Below are 19,988 nucleotides of genomic sequence, written 5' to 3'. Positions count from 1 at the left end.
AGCGGCCGGAGGCAGCGCCGCGGAAACCGGAAGCAGCACAATTTCCGGTCGAGACAGCCATCTTGCCGTGAGACAGCAGGAGCGGAGCCACAGAATGTTGTCCTCCGTTGCCGCGTACTCGGGCGCGGGCCGAGACCTGGCCATGGAACCTCACAGCGCCGCGGGCCCTTTACAGCTGCGCTTTTCGCCCTACGCTTTCAACGGAGGGTAAAGCCCGGAGAGCCGCCGCTTTCTCTTTCTCCCTCCATATCCCTGCTTCAGCCTGTGTGCATGGCTGCCCGTCGCTGCCCTTCGAGTCGCAGGCCTCCCTCTTCGAGGTTGCTCGGCTAGGTCTTGTTCTTCAGGGCTTCACCTTATAGGCCGGTTACTGGATCTCGATGTGGACGGCCAGCTTTACGTAGACAGCAGATAGAAATTGACACCTGACTTCCGCTGTGGAAGAGCTTTAAAAACGGACCTAACGTTTTCTTTCTGTCTGAACGTGTTTCTCGAGCCGGCAGGCACGGGGCAGGTTGAGCATCTGAGATTCACGAGTTAGGGTTGATTGGCCATGTGATTAGATGTAGTAGTGTCTAGCTAAAAGGTCTAATCGAATCACCATTTTGAGTTGTTTTAAATAGCAGGTAGGATTACTTGCGCAGACTTAGTTTCATTGATCAGTGCTTATTTTTAAGGGTTAGCATAAGTTCAGGGAAAAAATACTCAGAAGGGGGACCTTTGAATATGTGTATTCTTGCATGTTGCATTCAAGTTTTCCTTCTTTTTTTTTTTTTTTTTTTACTTACCAGCTTTATCTTAATACTTTTCCTTCATAGTGCACTAAAAGAACTAGGGTTGTGGAAAGACACTCTCTTTAGGACTCCTAACTGCGAAGAGCTGTGAATTTAAGCATCGTTTATAGTTTGCCAGCCAAATTTTGTACTTTGAAACGTACACACCCAGTTAATTAATCTGGTCATCTTTAAGGACCGTCCGATGACCAGATTAATTACTCAGGTCCTTATGGATTTGAAATTTTAATGTAGATTTTTGGGATATTTGCAAAGAGGGTGGAAGTCTGTGATTTTAGCCTTGTCTCTTGACAGTAAAGAGCAGTGTGGTCTTTGGTACCTACCTCTTAGCTTCTTGAACCAGATTTCCTTATCTTCCTTAGCTACTCATACTTTGAGGGAAGAATCAAAAGAGAAGCATTTTGTAGCTTGAAAGCAGGTATCTTTTTAATCCTCATGATGACTGACTGTTAGATGATATATACCTCAATTTTACAAATGTACTTGGGCCCTTAGAAGTTAAATTTTGTTAGTCATAGCACTGGTGTGAAGTTGAACCCCAGGACTTGAATCCGTATCTGTGTTGCTATGAAGTTTATGAATGCTTTTATCGTTGCACTTTTAAATATTTCCTATGAAAACTAATGAAGTGGTGGTATCACAAAATGAGTTATTAGACCCATTTCATGAGACAGTTGCAGATTCTGCTTGAGACTTATAAGGTATTCAGTGTTTATTGAAAGTGAAAGTGAAGTCACTCAGTCGTGTCCGACTCTTGGTGACCCCATGGACTGTAGCCTGCTAGGATCCTCTGTCCATGGGATTTTCCAGGCAAGAATACTGGAGTGGGTTGCTATTTCCTTCTCCAGGAGATCTTCCCAGCCCAGGGATTGAACCCAGGTTTCCTGCATTGTAGGCAGACACTTTACCATCTGAGCCACCGGGGAAGTCTCACTTCACTTTTTAACCTTTGTAATCCAATTACTGCTCTAAAGTTAGTGCTTATGGCTTTTTGATATTAAATTACCTTTTCTTAATCTGTGTTCTTTTCCTTTCACATTTATTGCTGGCCCTTTGAGCAGCCTTTGCTTCTACAAAAGAAGACTTAGTCTTATGTCTTTTTCTAGTCTGACTGAATGTGATTAAACTCCCAAGTTATTACCCTGTGCACTGTCTCTGAGTACTTTTGGATTATGCCATTTAACTCAGTCAACCTTTAACATAGGAACTGCTAATATCATCAACTTGATAATTTGTTCAAGGTCACAGAGCTGTTAAGTGGCACAGACAGGTTTTGGGTAACTTCAGAGTCCAGGTTCTTGGTGATCATACTTATGCCGGAGGGATCATAGCTAACACTTAACTGGAGGACCATTTATGTTTCAGGCACTGGTATAAGGCTTAACAATTTAGTCCATTTAATGCTTGTAACACCCAAATAAAGTAGCTACTGTTGTGATCCCTGATATGTGTTTGAGGACGTCGAGGCCTTGAGAAGTTAAGCAGTTGACTCTCTGCAGGAGAGTCAGCCTTCGAACCCACACAGTCTGCTTTTAGAGCTCATGCTCTAGGCTGCCACTGAACTATCATGAGTCACATGGCCACAGAGGGAAAAGGTTGTTCTTTGTTGGTCCATTTTCCAACAGATGCTTGGGTGTCTCCTGAGTGCAAGACAGTTATATAAGGACTTGGATATAAAGAGGGAGACCTGGGTTCAATCCCTGGGTTGGGAAGATTCCCCTGGAGAAGAAAATGGCAACCCATTCCAGTACTCTTGCCTGGAAAATTCCATGGACGGAGGAGCCTGGTAGGCTACAGTTCATGGGGTCGAAAAGAGTCGGACAGGACTGAACGACTTCACTTGCACTTTCACTGGGTGTAAAGAAATCAAAAACATTAAGCCGCGGGACTCCCTTTGTGGTCCAGTAGTTAGGGCTACCCTTCCAAAGCATGAGACACAGGTTTGATCCCTGCTCGGGGAACTGAGATTCCACGTGCTGTGTGGTGTGATCAAAAAATAAAAAATAATAAAAATCACATTAAGCCCCTCTTTCTTGAGCTCAAATATCTTGTGTTATATCACTATCTACACCTCCCCCAGCAGGCAGGGCCATGGCCTTTGGCCATTTTATAGTATCAGTAATTGTTTAATGATACATATTAATCAGTAATATGTTTAATTTTTTGATGCTGGTGATAATTTAGTGATGTTTCTGCTTAGTCGCTCAGTGGTGTCCAACTCTTTTGCTACCCCTTGGACTGTAGCCCATCAGGCTCCTCTGTTCATGGGCATTCTCCAGGCAAGAATACTAGAGTGGTTTTCTATGCCCTCCTCCAGGGGATCTTCCCAACCCAGGGATCCAACCTAGGTCTCCTGCATTACAGGTGGATTCTTTACCAGTTGAGCCACAAGGGAAGCCAGATGTTTCTGTAATTTTCTGCTAAGGAAGCTTTGCTCTTATGTGACTTGTGTTTTTAAGGGAATCCTTAAAATTTTTTTTTCCCGAGTGACTTGTAGCCAGGGATCCTTTCCCCTGATCTTTTCCTCTTCCATCTGAATCCTGCACTTGACTATATCTAGTAGATTTTATCTCAGTATGTGCTATGGAACATTCTCATATTGGGAAAGGTGTTATTAATATCCAGAAGAATGCATTAATTTTGTTTTTCCTTCTTTTCCCCTCAGTACTGTATTGGCAATTGCTGGAGAAGATTTTTCAATTGTTGCTTCTGACACTAGATTAAGTGAAGGGTTTTCAATTCACACGCGGGACAGCCCCAAATGTTACAAATTGTAAGTAAATATTTCTAAGGACATGTTTTCAGCGCCTTGTGATGATTTAATGCTGTGAGATTCAGGTTTTAAATGATTTTTTAGATTGCCTGTTTGGAGCTTAGCTTGCATTTTTGTTAGAAAATTATTTTCTAGTAATTCAGTATGTAGTCTTCGTGGTATTTGCTATATCTAGATACCAACAGTATTTTTGTTAACTTAAATATTTTTTACTCAACATCTTATAAAAAGTTTCAGATATACAACAAAGGTAGGATAATTTTGTAGTCAATGCTCATGTACTAGCACATAGATCTTATCAGCATTTTATTGTTACTACTTTATCATATGTATTTTAATCCTTCTGTGGGTCCTTCAGTATATTGGATTCTTTTTTAATCTGCACCTTTAAAAAAAATAACCTAAAACATTTAATTTACCCATATCTTAAGCAGTTATATCCATGGCTCACAGTTTTAGTGGGTGGCTGTTTTTTTCTAAAACTTAAGAAAATAAAGTCATATGTACGGGGCAGGGGGAATCTGCATAAATTACTAACTAAATGCATCTTACATGTTAACAGTGATTTGTATTTAACATTTTTGGACACAGTTGGAAATGGTGGTTACTCTCAGGTTAACAAGTGCTTCTGAATCCTGAATTCTATCAGGAGTGGACTGATGGGGTTCAGGTCCTTTGGGTAGACCTTGTGGTGCTGCAGGGTGTGGCTTAGCCCACTCCGTAACCTAAAGAACAGTAAGCTTGTCTTCATCTTCGCAGTTCCCTTTCTGTCCACTTCCATCTTTTGATACCCTTTTCTCTTCTCTGATTTGTAGTAGGATGGTGATTTAGTTGTTAAGTCCTGTCTTACTCTTGCGACTCCATGGACTGTAGCCTGCTTGGCTCCTCTGTCCATGTGATTCTCCAGGCAAGAATACTGGAGTGGGTTGCCATTTCCTTCTCCAGGGGGGTCTTCCTGACCCAGGAATCAAACTCTGGTTTCCTACATGGCAGGCAGATGATGTACCGACGGAGCTATCAGAGAAGCCCTTGTTGCATATCCATGCAACAATTTTTGTCTTTTAAGATGTAACTTTTATAAAGTGAAAGTAGTAAATATTATGAATGAAACTTAAGTACATAATGTTATAGATACTGTCCTTGTACAAGATTCTGCTCATCTTTGTAACGTTCTGTTTTAGCTTGTATGCCTCCTGAGTGAGTACTCTTTTTTTTTTAATAAAATACTTCAGGTATGTATATAGAGAACATTGTTACTTCTGTGTTCCTGTCGTGCATCTCAGGCACTGGGTCACACATGAATTGCTTGCATGCTTCTGATCCCATGCCTTTTGGGGCTGACCTAGAGCCTAGCCCACCTCTTCCCCGACTTGTTTGAAACTTATATTTACTCTTTATTCTTTGCAGAAAAACTCTTCTTCGTTTAGGTACCTGGATATTTGGCAAAAGCATTTTGAAGCTCAGATTTTGTCTTACCCTCTTGGTACTATCAGCCATTCCTGGTAGTACAGGCAGTGAAGCCTTATAGTATATTGAGGTCATTGGCTCAGTGCAGTGAGGTTGGTTATACAGAGATCAGGAAATGCTGGTGATGACCCTACAAGTGTCAGTGGTCTCCCCAGTTGGACAGGTATGTTTTGTGTGAATCATTCTTTTATTTCTGAAAGAAAGGGTATCATGTGGCCTCTGCTGATCATTTCTTGATGAGATGGGTTTAGGTTTCTTTACAAATATCAAAGCTTAGGAATTAACCTTTGAGGCGTCAGTTCAGTTCAGCCACTCAGTTGTGTCCAACTCTTTGCGACCCCATGGACTGCAACATACCAGGTCTCTGTCCATCACCAGCTCCCAGAGCTTGCCCAAACTAATGTCCATCAAGTCGGTGATGCCATCCAACCATCTCATCCTCGTCGTCCCCTTCTCCTGCCCTCAGTCTTTCCCAGCATCAGGATCTTTTTCACTGAGTCAGTTCTTTGCATCAGGTGGCCAAAGTAGTGGAGCTTCAGCTTTAGCATCAGTCCTTCCAATGAATATTCAGGATTGATTTTCTTTAGGGTGGACTGGTTGGATCTCCTTGCAGTCCAAGGGACTCTCAAGAGTCTTCTCCAACACCACAGTTCAAAAGCATCAGTTCTTTGGCGCTCAGCTTTCTTTATGGTCCAAGTCACATCTGTACATGACTACGGGAAAAACCATAGCTTTGACTAGACGGACCTTTGTTGTCAAAGATACACAAAAATTTTATCAAGTACTCTGGTGGGCATTTAGGTTGTATTTGTTTTGTTTCAGAGAGCCATTAAAATAATATGTGTACTTACAGATGAACCTAGAGCTTATCTTCTCAAATTTGCATGAGTATATTTCTAGCAGTGGAATTTTTGAGTGAAAGTGATGTGCATTTAAGGTTTTAGTGGGTGCTGTCAAACAACCTTTCTAAAGAGTTGGATCAGTGTACACTCTTTCCCAGTTTCTGAGAGTACCCTATTTTCACAACCTCACTAGCATTAAGCATTATTATTCTACTAGGCTGAAATCATTTCTTGTTTAGATTTTAACTTATGAGTGGCATGGAGGCTCTTTTATATGTTTATGGTGACTTGTATCTCTTTTTATATGATTTTCATATAATTTAGGGGCTTCCCTACTGGCTCAGACAGTAAAGAATCTGCAGGAGACTGGGTTTGATCCCAGGATCAGGAAGATCCCCTGGAGAAGGGAATGACCACCCACTCTAGAATTCTTGCCCGGAGAATTCTATGGACAGAGGAGCCTGACAGGCGACAGTCTATGAGTTTGCGAAGAGTTGAACACAACTGAGCACTAAAACTTTCACTTTCATGTAACTTACCTATCTTTCCATTGTGGGTTTTTTTTTTTTTTATTGAGGTATAATTGACATTTGGGAGCTTCCCAGGTGGTGCACTGGTAAAGAATACATGCCAATGCAGGAGGTGCAAGAGATGCAGGTTTGATCCTTGGGTCAGGAAGATCCCCTAAAGTAGGAAATGGCAACCTGCTTCAGTATTCTTGCTTGGAAAATTTCGTGGACAGAGGAACCTGGCGGGCTACAGTCTGTGGGCTTGCAAAGAATTGGGCATGACTAAGGGACTGAGCACACACATACATGATTGACGCATGACATTTTAACACTTTCAGGTATATAGCATAATGATCCCGTATTTGTATATATTGCAGAATGATCACAGTTCATCTGGTTAATATCTGTCCACACAAGTTATAACATTTTTTTTTCTTGTGATGAGAACTTCTAGGATCTACTCTCTTAACAACTTTTAAATATACGACACGATGTTATTAACTATGCATATTATCCTCAAGAGCCGTTATGCTGTTAATGCATTTCATATTTTTAGGAACTGTTTGTAGAATAAGGAAATTAAAAGCAGACTTTGGTCTGGTCGTGTATACTACAAATATATTTTCTTAGTTCTTTCTTTTTCTTTTTGGCTACACTGAGCGGCTTATAGGTTCTCAGTTCCAAACCAGGAATTGAACCTGGGCCATGACACTCCCAGTTCTTTTTTTTTTTTTTAATTTTGTTCATCATATTTTTATAGAAGTTTTCATTTTTTATGCAGTCAAATCTGAAACTTTCTGTGTGGACCCTGGGTTGTATTATATGTAAATTGGCTGCCCGCCCTAACCCTAACCTTATTAAAAACATTCGCTCTTATTTTCTTTGGTGCATTCGTACTTGCATTTATTCTCGTAAGTCTTTATCCTCCTGTAATTCACTTGGTCTGAGGGGTGAGGCTTCTGGATACAGGAATCCCCCCTCCGCGTGCCTACATGGCTTGAGTAATTTTAAATTTAAAATGTATTCACCAAATGGCAATGGGAATGGGAGTTTATGAGTTTTAAATTTAAAATTACTCAAAACGTGTTTTGCTTTACTGTCAAACCAACTATTCCCTGAAATGTGTTTTTTTTTTTTAACAGAACAGACAAAACAGTCATTGGATGTAGCGGTTTTCATGGAGATTGTCTTACCCTGACCAAAATTATTGAAGCAAGACTAAAGGTAGATGCTTTTGTACATGTCTACACTGTTGAAAGCTAATAACAACGGTTGTTTAGATTATTTTAAGCATACATCATGGCTATTGCTATGCATGGCTATTGCGGGAGAAGAACTAGTTTAGCAGGTGAAACCTTAACCTACCCTACAAATGACATGATCTTGTTAATACAGCCATCATCAAAGTAGCATAATCTAAAATGACAGCGAGTTCCCTTCTGTTAAAATACACGTACAATATGAAGTGAAGGATTATCTCTCCTTTTTGAGGTAGACTGGAAGGGGTTTCTTCTGAAGATACTCTTCTCAGAAATGAAACAAATCAGTTTCTGCAGAGGAGACAGGCTTTTAGACCAGAGCTTGGTTTGAAACACCATCACCCAACACATCACGCTCTCTTGACAGCAGTGTACTCTTAGCATGAGCAGAAGAAGGAACGAGCCAGCTGTTTGGACCTGAGGCACAGTCATTATCACCTAACCCCTGCCAGTCCTTAGTTGACAGCCAGCTGAGTAAGGAGATCTGACCCAAGGTGGATGGGAGTGGAAGAGAAGAATGGGTAGGGTGAGGGAGAAGGAAGAGAATAAGGTAGACTAACCTGCAGGGGAGTCTTCAGAGGGGCTGACGCTGCACCACCTGTGTGTCTCTGGGAGCTGGGGTGTTTGAAGAACAAGGGAACTGACTTGACAGAAGCAGAGACAGGTCTAGATGTTGATTCTGGCCTGTGTATATCAGCATCATTTGCTTCAGATCGTTTCAGGGAGAATAGGATAGGGGTAATTCGGGCTGCACTCATATAGATTTTATCAGTAATGACTCTCTTCTTAGTTCGTAAAGTACAGGGTTAGGGTAGGATTCTCAGTCACCATATGTCAATACTCAGAAGTGTAGCTCTGTTTCTTACGTAGCTTGGTGACATTTTAAAATTTCTATTGATGATATTTACAGTATCAGTATTATATCTTCTTAGTTTTCATATTATTTTCTAGGCTATATATTGTAATATTTAGTTTGGTAGTTGGTAAGTTCAGCTGGTACATGAAAAGGTTAGCAGGGTTGATGTTCTGTTTCGCTTGCTTGTGGGTAACCCTTAAGATTACAAGTAAGGTTACCGGAGTTATGTGATGAATTTAACTGACACTTTTTTAATGTGTAGAAATGATTTCAGTGAGTATTTACCAATTGTTAACATTTATTTAAAACCTATTGATATTGAAAGTTGTAGTGACTAATGTATTGACATTTATATGATTCCTAATGCATATTTTGTAAATGGCATTTAGAGAACAAAAATAAACCTGACATGGAAAGTAGTATTTTGTTAATAAAATTTCAAAAAGGTACAGTGAGTTCAACTCAATGCACAGTACTTGAAAATTTTCTTTCACATATTATTGTGTAAACGGTGAGGTGAATAAATATTGTTGCTTGGTTTTGAAATGAAATGAAGAATTTTCTGTATAATCTTGGGAAAAAATGTTTCTATACATTGACTTATATAAGTAGCCCATTTCTCATCTTTCTTCAGTATTTTGTCATTGTTAGATTTTACAGCAGTTCTTAGGTTTCTCTTGAGAGATGTTTGCTGTGGCTGACAAAGAAATCGGTGAACTTAAATTTATTTTATTGGATAATTTAGGATTGCCAAGGATGTAGTAAATCTGGGATCAGAAATCACTGTGTCAGGTGCTATTTTGGATACTTCTGTTCTCCATGGTAGATGCTCTAAGGATTAAGACCCTGCCCTCTGCTGGATTCATACCAAGTAGAGCTGCCCCCGTCTCTCACAGATACCTGCTCTGAAAAGAGAGAGGCTTGTCTGAGTCTGATCAGGTGTCAGCCATTTGGTTTCTGTGGCAACTGTTTAAGTCTGCCCTTGTGCAAAAACAAACACTAACAATATGTCATGAATAAACAAGACTGTGTTCCAGTGAAACTTCACCGAAACACGTGGGGGGCTGGATTTGGCCCGTGGGCTGGATTTTCCTGAGCGCTGTCGGCTTGCAGAGTGGAGAGCTGAGTTGGGAATACCCTCTCCAGGCTGCCTCATGTGATCTGTTTGTGTGTGTTTGCTCTTGAGCTAAGAGCGCCTGAGACAAGGGTGGCACGGAAAGGAGCCTCCAAACTGGAGAGCTGAGGGCAGCTTGGCGTTCTCTCCCTGAGAAATGTCTGTAGCCCCCACGATGATAGAACATAATAACATGCTGTTTTGTTTTTGTATTAATGTGTTGTTTAATCATGAAAGGAACAGGCGTCCTTTTCCATTTCACCAGGAAAGGCTTTCATTCTTTTCAATTTGCTGTTCATTGTTCTAGTCTTTAGTATATTCTGCCTCTACATGCCTGTTGGTTTTGTTAATAATTGCAGATGTACAAACATTCCAATAATAAGGCCATGACTACCGGGGCGATTGCTGCGATGCTGTCTACAATCCTGTACTCCAGGCGCTTCTTCCCCTACTATGTGTACAACATCATCGGGGGCCTTGATGAGGAAGGTAGGACGTTTCCTTTCTGGGTGACGGAGTGGGTGGCATTTCTTACGTGTGTGTGTCCATCCAGAGCTGATAAAAACTGAATACCATCTTGCCCAGCAACTTGATTTTCTCATAATCAGGGCAGTGAAGAAACTGAAGCTAAAAGGGAAGTAAAGGATTATCCAGGGAGACACAGCAAGTTGTGTGTTAAATGAATGTTGGGTAGTCGGTTCTTTTACAGGTATTTTCTCAAGATCTTGCATGAGTTCAGTAATAGATATTTAGCATTTTAATCTTACAGAAAGAAAAATTGACTTGGAGAAGCTTGATCTAAATATGATTCTAAGTAATGATACTTCAGTAACAAGCATATTTGATTTCAAAAAGTTGTTTTGAAAGTAATGTGTAAAAGAAATGCTTTTCCACCAGTGTTCTTGGATCATTTTTGAAACACGTCTTTTAATTTTCTGTCAGAGTTGGACCAGGAGGGCCAGGGAAAATCAGCGTTGTTACTTGACATTTTCATGCTTGTTTTGATCTAAAGCTGTGTTACCCAGAAAAGGCAACAGTTGTTTTTCACCAGATCTGATTTGAGTGAACTTTTAGTTGCTTCTAAAAATCAAATACGATCTCCCAGGACAGGTCTGTGCTGCTGTTTAGAGTAGTCCATTGTAAAAAGAAGGCTTTCCTGGTGACTCAGATGGTAAAGAATCCGCCTACTATGTGGGAGACCTGGGTTCAATCCCTGGGTTGGGAAGATCCCCTAGAGGAGGGCATGGCAACCCACTCCAGTATTCTTGCCTGGAGAATTGCCGTGGACACAGGAGCCTCGTGGGCTACAGTCCATGGGTCGCGAAGAGTTGGACATGACTGAGTAAGCACAAGCACAGAGATTGTGAACAGAAGGCACAGATGGCTGAGGAGAGCGTGGCTGAAATATCGCTGTCTTTCTTTTTGTAAAAAAGTTTCCTTTATTTTTGGCTGTGCTGGGTCCTTGTTGCTGGGCAGGCTTTTCTGTAGTGGCAGTGAGTGGGGGCTACTCAGCGCTGTGGTGCGCAGGCTTCTCACCACGTTGGGTTCTCTTATTGCAGAGCACCAGCTCTAGGGTGTGTGGGCTGCGGGGGTTGTGGCTCCCCGGCTCTGAAGCACAGGCTCAGTAGCTTTGGCACATGAGCTTAGTTACTCTGAGGTACGTGGACTCTTCCTGGATCAGGGAGCGAACCCATGTACTCCTGCATTGGCAGGCGGATTCTTGACCACTGAGCCACCAGGGAAACCCAAGTCTGTCTTTCCGAGAGGGAAGGTTTCTGGGTCAGAAGAAGTCAGGTTCTTTTCATCTTCTCTCTTAGTTTTTACTCCTGTCCATGCCCGTTCCCAGGTGTTTTTCTTTGTTCTCCCTTTCTGTCTCAGCTCCACCCCTTACGTGACGTATGGGAGCATGCTGATCACTGTAGGGTGACGCAGTTTTTCAGGCTTTCGTATGTAAAACAGAAAATACAAAGCATAGAAATGGCGTATAGAAATTAGTTACCCCTGAACCTGAGGGATTCTGGCCACAGGTTAGCTCGCCTGATACCCAGCATGCTTCTGGTGCCTTTTTTTTTTTTTCTTTATTGACTGATTTTTAGCTGAAGGATAATTGCTTTACAGTATTGTGTTGGTTTCTACCAAACATCGACGTTTACCCATTACCCTCCCACTTGAGCGTCCCTCCCACCCCCCTCCCCATCCCACCCTTCTAGCCTGTTGCTGAGCCCGAGTTTGAGTTCCCTGAGTCATACAGCAAATTCCCATTAGCTATCTATTTTACATATGGTAATGTGTGTTTCTGTGTTACTCCCCCTGAATGTGCACGATCTCCTCTGGTGCCTTTTTTAACTTCAGTTATGTCTGACTTGAATGTCAGGCTAATAAATTCAGATTTTAGCAACATAAATAACAGCTGCCATTGAATCTCAGCAGGCCAGGCAGTGTCTTTGAGGTTTTCTGATCGTCACTGATTTGAGGACCCTTATGTATACTGACTGGCAGAGCTCAGGTTTGGATCTGTTTTCAGAGCCCTAGCCTTTGATTTCCACGTGCCAACACTCTAGCTTGCTTTGGTGGTATTCTCAGGCATTTCTAACCTTTTTCTTTTTCCTAATCTTGTCTGGTTTAATTTGATTTTTATTCCTAAGGGGAATTTCTGTGTGTAGTGAAACAGTCCTTTGCCTTCTTGTCCTGTTCCCCAGGACAATCTTCAGCACCTTCACTCCCATCCTTTCCTCTTGATTGGTTTATTTCCTTGTTTAGTGGAGGGCGTTGCTAGAGAAGTTTCTGAAGAAAGGTATCAGGAGACCTTTTTGAGTCTTTGCTTTGAGGCTTTTTTCTCTCCTTCTGTTTTTTGCTTTAAAAAGATTTTCCCCACATGTTGTCTGCCTGTTTGGGGTTTTTTTGTTCTGCTCTGAAGATTTTCGCAACTTCAGTGCCTCGTTCTTCACTGAACTCTGTTTCCTCCATCATTAATTTCCAAGAGCTTTTCTTACTTTCTAGCCCCTTACTTACTTTTTTAAGTATCCTGTTATTGCTAGATTTCTGGGGTACTTCCTTTGAAAGGTTCTCTGCATTTTATCCGATTGCTTTTTGGGTCTTGTTCATTTTCACTGCGCTCTTCTGTGTTGGAGGCTTCCTTCAAATTTCTTTTGATTTTGGCTGTCCATTCGTATTCAAGAGTGATAATCAAAATTTGGTCGTAAAGGCTTGTGGTGGAGTGGCTCATCAGCTGTCCATTGAACCTTTTACCTACCTTTTACCCTGTCTGTGCCTAAGCCTTGTGCTTCCAAGTCCAGAGCCTCTGTTGAGTCTTGAGATTGTTTCCTGTGATTTGTGTTGGAGGTGGAGCTGTGTTGCTAATGGAGGCCCTCAGGACACTGGTCAACAGCTGACTGAGTACAGTGAGCAGCTACTGCTTAGACCTCTGGGCCTCCACCTCTCCAGTTGCAGTCATGACCTCTTTTAAAAGAATCTTCCCCCAAGTTAACCAGGACTTTGGCTTTTCTATAATGAAAACAATAATGCTTATAGAAGTAGTCAAATAGTATTGGAAGATAAAAAGATAAAAGGGGGAATCCCCCAAAGCCTGTCCCTAGAGGTAATTACTGTTAAACTTCTTGGTATGCATATATGCTTGTGCACTGGGTAAGGAGGCTGTAGTTGGCATGTTTTTCCTTGATGTACAGTGGATGTATTATCACGGGGTAGATTTGTGCTGGTGGGTAAAGACGTAGGTGATGATTTTATGGCCAACACATGGGGTAGAGCTGCACCAGTTTCCCCACTAGTCCTCTGAGGGTCATTTACATTGTTTCCACTTTCCTTAACATAAACAATATTATGCCTCCCTGTAGGTAAAATTTTGTGTCCTTCTCCTATTATGCTTATCTCCCTGGAAAAAATTCCTGGAAGTTGAGTTTCTAGGTCACAATATCTGTGTTTTCCGTTCCGCTGATACCACATGCTTGCCCATCAGAAAGGGTCCTGCACTCACCAGCAGGGGTGTGAGTACCATTTTTGTCTTTTGGGGTTTTCTTGTTTTGCTTTGGCGTCCTAACCAGTATCAGAATTTTAACACATTTTGAAGGTCTTGGCCTAGTGAACACGTTGTTGTTATCATTTATATTTACCCTTTGTTTAGATTGAGTTTGGGTGTCTTCCTGTTCATTGCCCTTTTCATTCTTTTTTGGAGATTGACCCATGCATCAGTCATCGCTTGTTCCTTTACGCGAAGGTTAGTCTTTTTCTTGCTGCTTTATAACAGCTGTTTTCAGCTTATGTGACACACGTCTCTTGCTTTTCCTAAGGGGTCTTGGACATATTCCACTCTTTCCGTTTTCCTCAAAGCTGTTGTGTGTGGTTTTCCGAGGTTGGCTTCCCTCGGGTCAATCCTTTTACATACATATATAACTGTCTGTTTGTAGATGTGTTTTGGCTCTGCTGGGTCTTGGTTGCTGTGTGGCTCTTCTCTGGTTGTGGCGAATGGAGGCTGCCCGTGGTTGCAGTGCTCGGCCTCCTCTTGCTGTGGAGCGTGGGCCCCCGGGGCGCGTGGGCTCCTGGGCTCTACAGCACAGGTTCAGTAGTGGTAGCCCTCAGGCCTGGCTGCTCCACGGCATGTGGGATCCTCCTGGCCCAGAGGTCAGACATGTGTCTCCTTCATTGGCAAGTGGATTCTTTACACTGAGCCACTAAGAAGCCGCCTACCCTTGGGTAAATTTTTTGGCCTTGTTTTACTTGTGGCCTATTGGCCTCGTGAAAGATAACATGAGGTTTGGTTTTATCCTTTGTCTTTTTATCCTCTATCCTTTGATTTTATCCTTCATAGCCCTTTGCTTATGTGTTGAAGTTGGTGAGCTTGCTTGCTGCAATCTGGGTTCTTGTTCCAAGCTTACTTCTAGCAGAACACTTCTTCAGGCTTTCTCAGATGCTGCCGCCTTGGTGGGGCTGTTAGGCTTAGGGTTATGTTTATGTAATTCTGCAGAATTCTGCATGAATCTATTAGTTTTTAAGTCATACTTCATGAATGACTCATGAGTTCTCACACTCAGAACACAGTTGTTTTTAAAAGTTCTCTGTAACAATTACAGTGACATGTGTTCTTTGTAATAAACTCAATACCAAAGCTTATAAAGTGATTCCCCTTCCTCAGTCCCACAAAGATGAGTAAGTACCGTTCACTTATTAATCTTTCTGTACGCTTCTGTGTGCCTGTATAAATGTGTGTACTGTTCACTTAATGCCCTTAATGAAAATGAAGCTGTGCACCCTTCAGAGCTCTTCCTTTGGCGCGGCCTGTGGATGTGCCCCGCACCTTCTTCCTAGGCTCCGCGTTGCTATGTGGACGTAACATTTTCTGCTAATAGATTTTAGGTTGCTTGTAAATTTTTGCTCTTTCAGAGATAAATAAATGATCCTGTACATACTGCTTTGTGTGTTTATATAAGCATTATTTGTAGGTAAATCTTAATTCTGTAAGTGAAATTATTGCTGGATCATAGGGTACATACTTTTATAGTTTGATGGATTCTGATTCCAGTGGCATGACAGTTTATGCTTGCTTCAGGAGAGCCTGAGAAGCCATTTACCTACCCTCTGATAGGTCTCTGTAACTGTCATGATAAGAATCACTGTACTCGGATTCTGTTTTTCTTACCCCCAAAAAAGTGCTAGTGTTTTATACTGCTAGTGTAAAACAAGTGATTACGTTTTAGGCAAATCTAGCCTTTTGCATGTGACATTTGTGTTCTTCTGGAATTTCTTCTTTATTGATTTTTTTATGGTGCTGATACTAGAGAGTGTGCCTACCATTAGTCTAAAAACACATAATCAGGTTTTTGTGCTTCCGCTTCTATTTAGCACCAGGAGAATCTTAAATGTGTGTCTGCACTGCAGCCGCACCGGTTAGTTTTCTAGGAATGTCGTGAGGAGTTTGGGGCAGAACTTAGAGCAGCAGCTGTGACCGCTAGCAGCCCCATGCGCACGGGGAGCCCCGTCGGGTAGTCGGTGACAGCAGCTTGAAGAGGTTGAAGCTCCTGGTGGCAGATGCCGTCATGGACAGGAGTGGGCAGGGTGGCCTCCGGTGGCCTCCTGAGGGGAGGGGTGGAGCAGACCGCGCTTCTTAAATTTTAGCCAAGTTGATGGTCCATATTGTGTCACACTTTGATTAGGTTTATTTTACCATAATTTGGGAATGTTGTCAGGATGCACTCTTACGGAGACTTTTCTTCTCTAAGGGAAGGGAGCCGTGTACAGCTTTGACCCGGTAGGGTCCTACCAGAGAGACTCGTTCAAGGCTGGAGGCTCAGCCAGTGCCATGCTGCAGCCCCTGCTTGACAACCAGGTAAGGAGACTGCATCCAGGAGGTGGTGGGTGAACCCGAAGTGCCTTCCTTTGCCTTCTCTTCGTTAGCTAGGGGAGCCGAGAAATCAAGGCTTTTTTGTAATTCACTGCTGAGCTTGCCTGGCTGATTGGCCTCACCCAACCTTCTTGTCTCTGTTCTGCTGGTTCTCCTGTGGCCACTCACTTTCGTGGCTCCAGCTTCTTCCTTGTTCTCGTGACTTCAGGGGTGCTTCTGTTTACAGTGGTTGGTCCATGTTTTCACTTCTCCTTTCGCCATTTTTATGTGGAGATCGTGAAAATGCATTTCTCCCCCAGTCTCTCCATTTCTCTGTCACCTCATTTTGTATTCTAACTTCCATGTATATTTTGAATTTTTCCCCTTTTCTGTTACTGCTGGCTGCATTCATGCCTGCATGGCATCTTGCCTGGATCATTGTGTTAATTTCCTAACATCCTTTTTGCCTCCTAGCTTACTTCCGTGTTTCATCCTCCTTGCTTGTTTGAAATGTGTGCAGTTACTTCTGCTTATAGCTTATCTACCACATTTCCTGTTGCTCTGTATTCCACTCAGGTCCTTGACATGATGTGCCTCCCCGTCTCCACGCCTCCATCTGGAATGTGACTCCATCCTTTAACTCCAGTTTATCTGTTAGGATTCCTCTGCTCAAATACACTTCCTGCTGGGGGCTCTCCTGGCTCTATTTTCTCCTTAGTTTCGGCACATTCTGTAACCATGCTTGGCCTTCACGTGCCTGCCCCTCTAGTGTGTGCTCCTCAGAAGTGGGGACTTGGTCTTAATGGATGCTTGGCAGGTGTCAGGTGTGTGTAATTCAGCCAGGTCTGGAAACATTTCACTTGGGGGACATTTTAAGTTTGTGTGATGTGTTCATTTTGACTCCTGAGACCTGTGAAAGCTTTGCGGGAGACTGGACCTCCTTTGCGTGATCACATGATGCCTCATCCAAGTTTCATGTCCCACTAGGTTGGTTTTAAGAACATGCAGAATGTGGAGCATGTCCCGCTGTCCTTGGACAGAGCCATGCGGCTCGTGAAGGATGTCTTCATTTCTGCTGCTGAGAGAGATGTGTACACTGGGGACGCACTCAAGATCTGCATCGTGACTAAGGAGGGTATCAGGGAGGAGACTGTTCCTCTGCGGAAGGACTGACTTCTGGGCCCTTGGCATTGATCAGCTCAAAACTAGCTAAGTTTGTACCTTGAAACTGTTGGACTAACTTGTTTTATTAAAAAATAAAACCCCAAGCACTTATTTTGTTATAACTTGTCTTCTTCAAGGACAGAACTAGGAAATAGAATTGTTTTCCTTCATTTTCTTCATTCTTGTATTTTTCTGTCATCCAGAGCTGAGTGGACTCTCTTGGTCAGTTTATCGTCTTATGATAGTCAGCCCATCTTACAAAGAACATGCTTAGAATTTATGTAGTCCACCTAGCTTGCCTTGATGGACAGATTACCTTTAACTGTCTCAGTTTCATTAAGATGTTAGTTAATGTAAGTAGAGTGTGCTAAGATCTATCATGCCTGGAATGGCTGTTTTGGAGGAAAATCTGCAAGTCAACCAGAACAGAAGCGAGTTGTAAAAGCAAAGAGCCGTTTATGCGGACTTGCCGGCAATCTGCAACAACTGTTACAAACAATTAAGAAATGTTAAAATTGAGACCTAAACTTGGATAGAGCTAAAGTTTTTGCTTTAGAACTATTAAGTATGTTTTAACTCTATTACATATAATGTTGGAGTAATTTTTTTGATGTTGAACAAATTATTTATTATGGTAGGGGATGTGATTTGCTTTGTGGGCTAAGAAAAATGTAATTCTAAGGTTGACTTTCTGTTAATTTAAATGATCAAAAACCCTAGTGGATGCATATTTGAAATTTTGTTCAAGAAATACTTGTTGAATACTCTGTCCTAGGCAGCAGAGTGCATTGGTGACATCTCATTCATTTCTCTTACAACATCACAACTGAAAACCAGACTCTTCCATTCAAAGTGTATTTGTCATCTTTATTATATCAGTTATCCAGAGAAGCAGAAGAAATAGGATATAGATTTATTATAACTGGCTCACATGATTCTGGAGGCTGAGAAGTTCCCATTACCCATTGCCTGCAGCCTCAAGACCCAGGGGATGTGGGTATGAATTCCATTCCAAGTCTAAAGGCCTGAGACCAGGAGAATTGATGGGTGTGAGACCCTGTCCCCAAGGACAAGAGAAGACTGTGGTCCCAGCTCAACATGAAGAGAAAACGAGTGGATGATGCCCACCCAAATTGGGGAGGGCAACCTTTTACTCATCTAATTCAAATGCTAATCTCATCCAGAAACCCTCACAGAAATAATACTTAGCAAGGTATCTGGGAACCCTGTGATCCAGCCAAGTTGACATAAAATTAGCCATTAACATTGTCAGCTATAGGTATATTTTATTTTTTGTTTCAAAGGATTTTCTGTTGATTTGGAATTTAATTTTTCACTATTTAAAATTACATAAATTTGTGCCTAAACTTTTCTATTAGGTCTTCACTTCCCAAGGTTTCTAGGACCATTTTCCCCCAACCATCAGTTGCAAATTATTTTAGCCTACTATTCCTCTAGACTGAACGTGGTTTCCCTGAAGGCCTTGTCCAGAATGTGCCAGATGTGAACCCTCCTAGAGCTACCTCTGACTCCAGTTGTTTGAGTGGCTTTTATATTTTATTCAGTTACACGTGTACCTGAAAAAGGCAGCCTTTTAGCCTTTGATAGGCTGGAGGAGTAATTTGCTTGTACAGTTAGCCAGACTCTTAAGATTCCAGTGCCAGGTGACACTAGTGGTAAAGAACCCACCTGCCAGTACAGGAGACAAAAGTGATGTGGGTTCAATCCCTGGGTCGGGAAGATTCCCTGGAGGAGGAAATGGCAACCCACTCCAGTATTCTTGCTTGGAGAATCCCATGGACAGAGGAGCCTGGTGGGCTACAGTCCGTGGAGTTCCAAAGAGTCAGACACAACAGAGAGATTTAGCATGCATGTGAGATTCCAGTGAGAAAGCTCAATTATGTTGAGACTTGACTTTATAGATGAGTTACGTTCCTGCCTACAGCACGGAATTGAAAGAATCGGGTAATACTAGAAATTGTTGGGAAAACAGCACTTTGGAGGCATCAGCCGTGGCTTGATTTACATATGCTGAATTGGAATGTTGTGTACATGTTTGTTTTTTCTTTCATTGTCAGAGCAGAGATGCTTTTTTGCAGTCTGCACAACAGGATTGCCCAGTGGGGTAATGCTGGCTAAGCTGAGCCTGTGACGAGCAGGGGCCACATTTCCTGCTCTAATTGTGAAGGCAGCATGCTATGAGACGGTGACCGTGCAAGCCTACTTGAGAGGAATATGAATTGCTTGGTAGGAAAATGGTCTTTATTTCTAAAATGTCTCAGTCATTGCCCTGAAGGGTTTTCCCGCTGTTTTTCTGTACCTGTTACTTAGGAGAGCCCTTCAGTAACATGTTTTCTGACTCCAGGATCTCCCATCTCCTCTGCGAAGTTTCAAGGTGTGACTAGTGCATCCGTATAACGGAGCTGACTCACTGGAAAAGACCTTGGTGCTGGGAAAGATTGAGGGCAAGAGGAGAAGGGGCGACGAGATGGTTGGATGGAATCTTCGACTCAGTGGACATGAGTTTGAGCAAACTCTGGGAGATGGTGGAGGACAGGGAAGCCTGGTGTGCTGCAGCCCGTGGGGTCCCAAAGAGTTGGACGTGATTCAGCAACTGATTCAGCAACTAATCAATAACAACATATGAATTACATAGAGCACTTGTTAATAATTAATTCCTGAGCCCACCCCAGACATACAGGCCTAGTTTCTGGACTGGGACGTGAAAATATGCGTAAGAAAACTAATACCCAGGTGACACATAACACAATTTGAAAACCCAGGAATCAAACCTGGGTCTCCTGCATTGCAGGCAGATTTTTTGCCAACTGAGCTACAAGGGAAGCCCGAGGAGACATTTAATGAGGTACTGACTAGAG

General features: G+C 42.4%; 1 protein-coding gene across 3 annotated transcripts in view; it reads left to right on the top strand.

Annotated features, from left to right (window-relative positions):
- Window positions 1-69: 69 nt before the first annotated feature.
- The window catches only part of PSMB1 (proteasome 20S subunit beta 1), a 35,585-nt gene continuing 15,666 nt past the window's right edge, over window positions 70-19,988 (top strand). For 2 of the 3 annotated variants that reach the window (XM_081529805.1, XM_081529804.1), the window contains exons 1-5: window positions 70-207; window positions 3,457-3,564; window positions 7,525-7,606; window positions 9,971-10,100; window positions 15,845-15,951. In XM_081529805.1, the coding sequence (XP_081385931.1) occupies window positions 95-207; window positions 3,457-3,564; window positions 7,525-7,606; window positions 9,971-10,100; window positions 15,845-15,951 (540 nt within the window). In that variant the 5' untranslated portion in view covers window positions 70-94. Of the gene's footprint in view, window positions 208-3,456; window positions 3,565-7,524; window positions 7,607-9,970; window positions 10,101-15,844; window positions 15,952-16,932; window positions 17,221-19,988 lie in introns of those variants that run through there. The other variant, XM_081529806.1, reaches the window with a different exon arrangement.

The sequence above is a fragment of the Giraffa tippelskirchi genome, chromosome 9 (genome assembly GCF_054371585.1).
Source record: "Giraffa tippelskirchi isolate mGirTip1 chromosome 9, T2T-mGirTip1v1.2.pri, whole genome shotgun sequence".
NCBI lineage: Eukaryota > Metazoa > Chordata > Mammalia > Artiodactyla > Giraffidae > Giraffa > Giraffa tippelskirchi.
The sequence above is the reverse complement of the archived record's forward strand: the minus strand, read 5'-3'. Positions and strand labels throughout refer to the sequence as shown.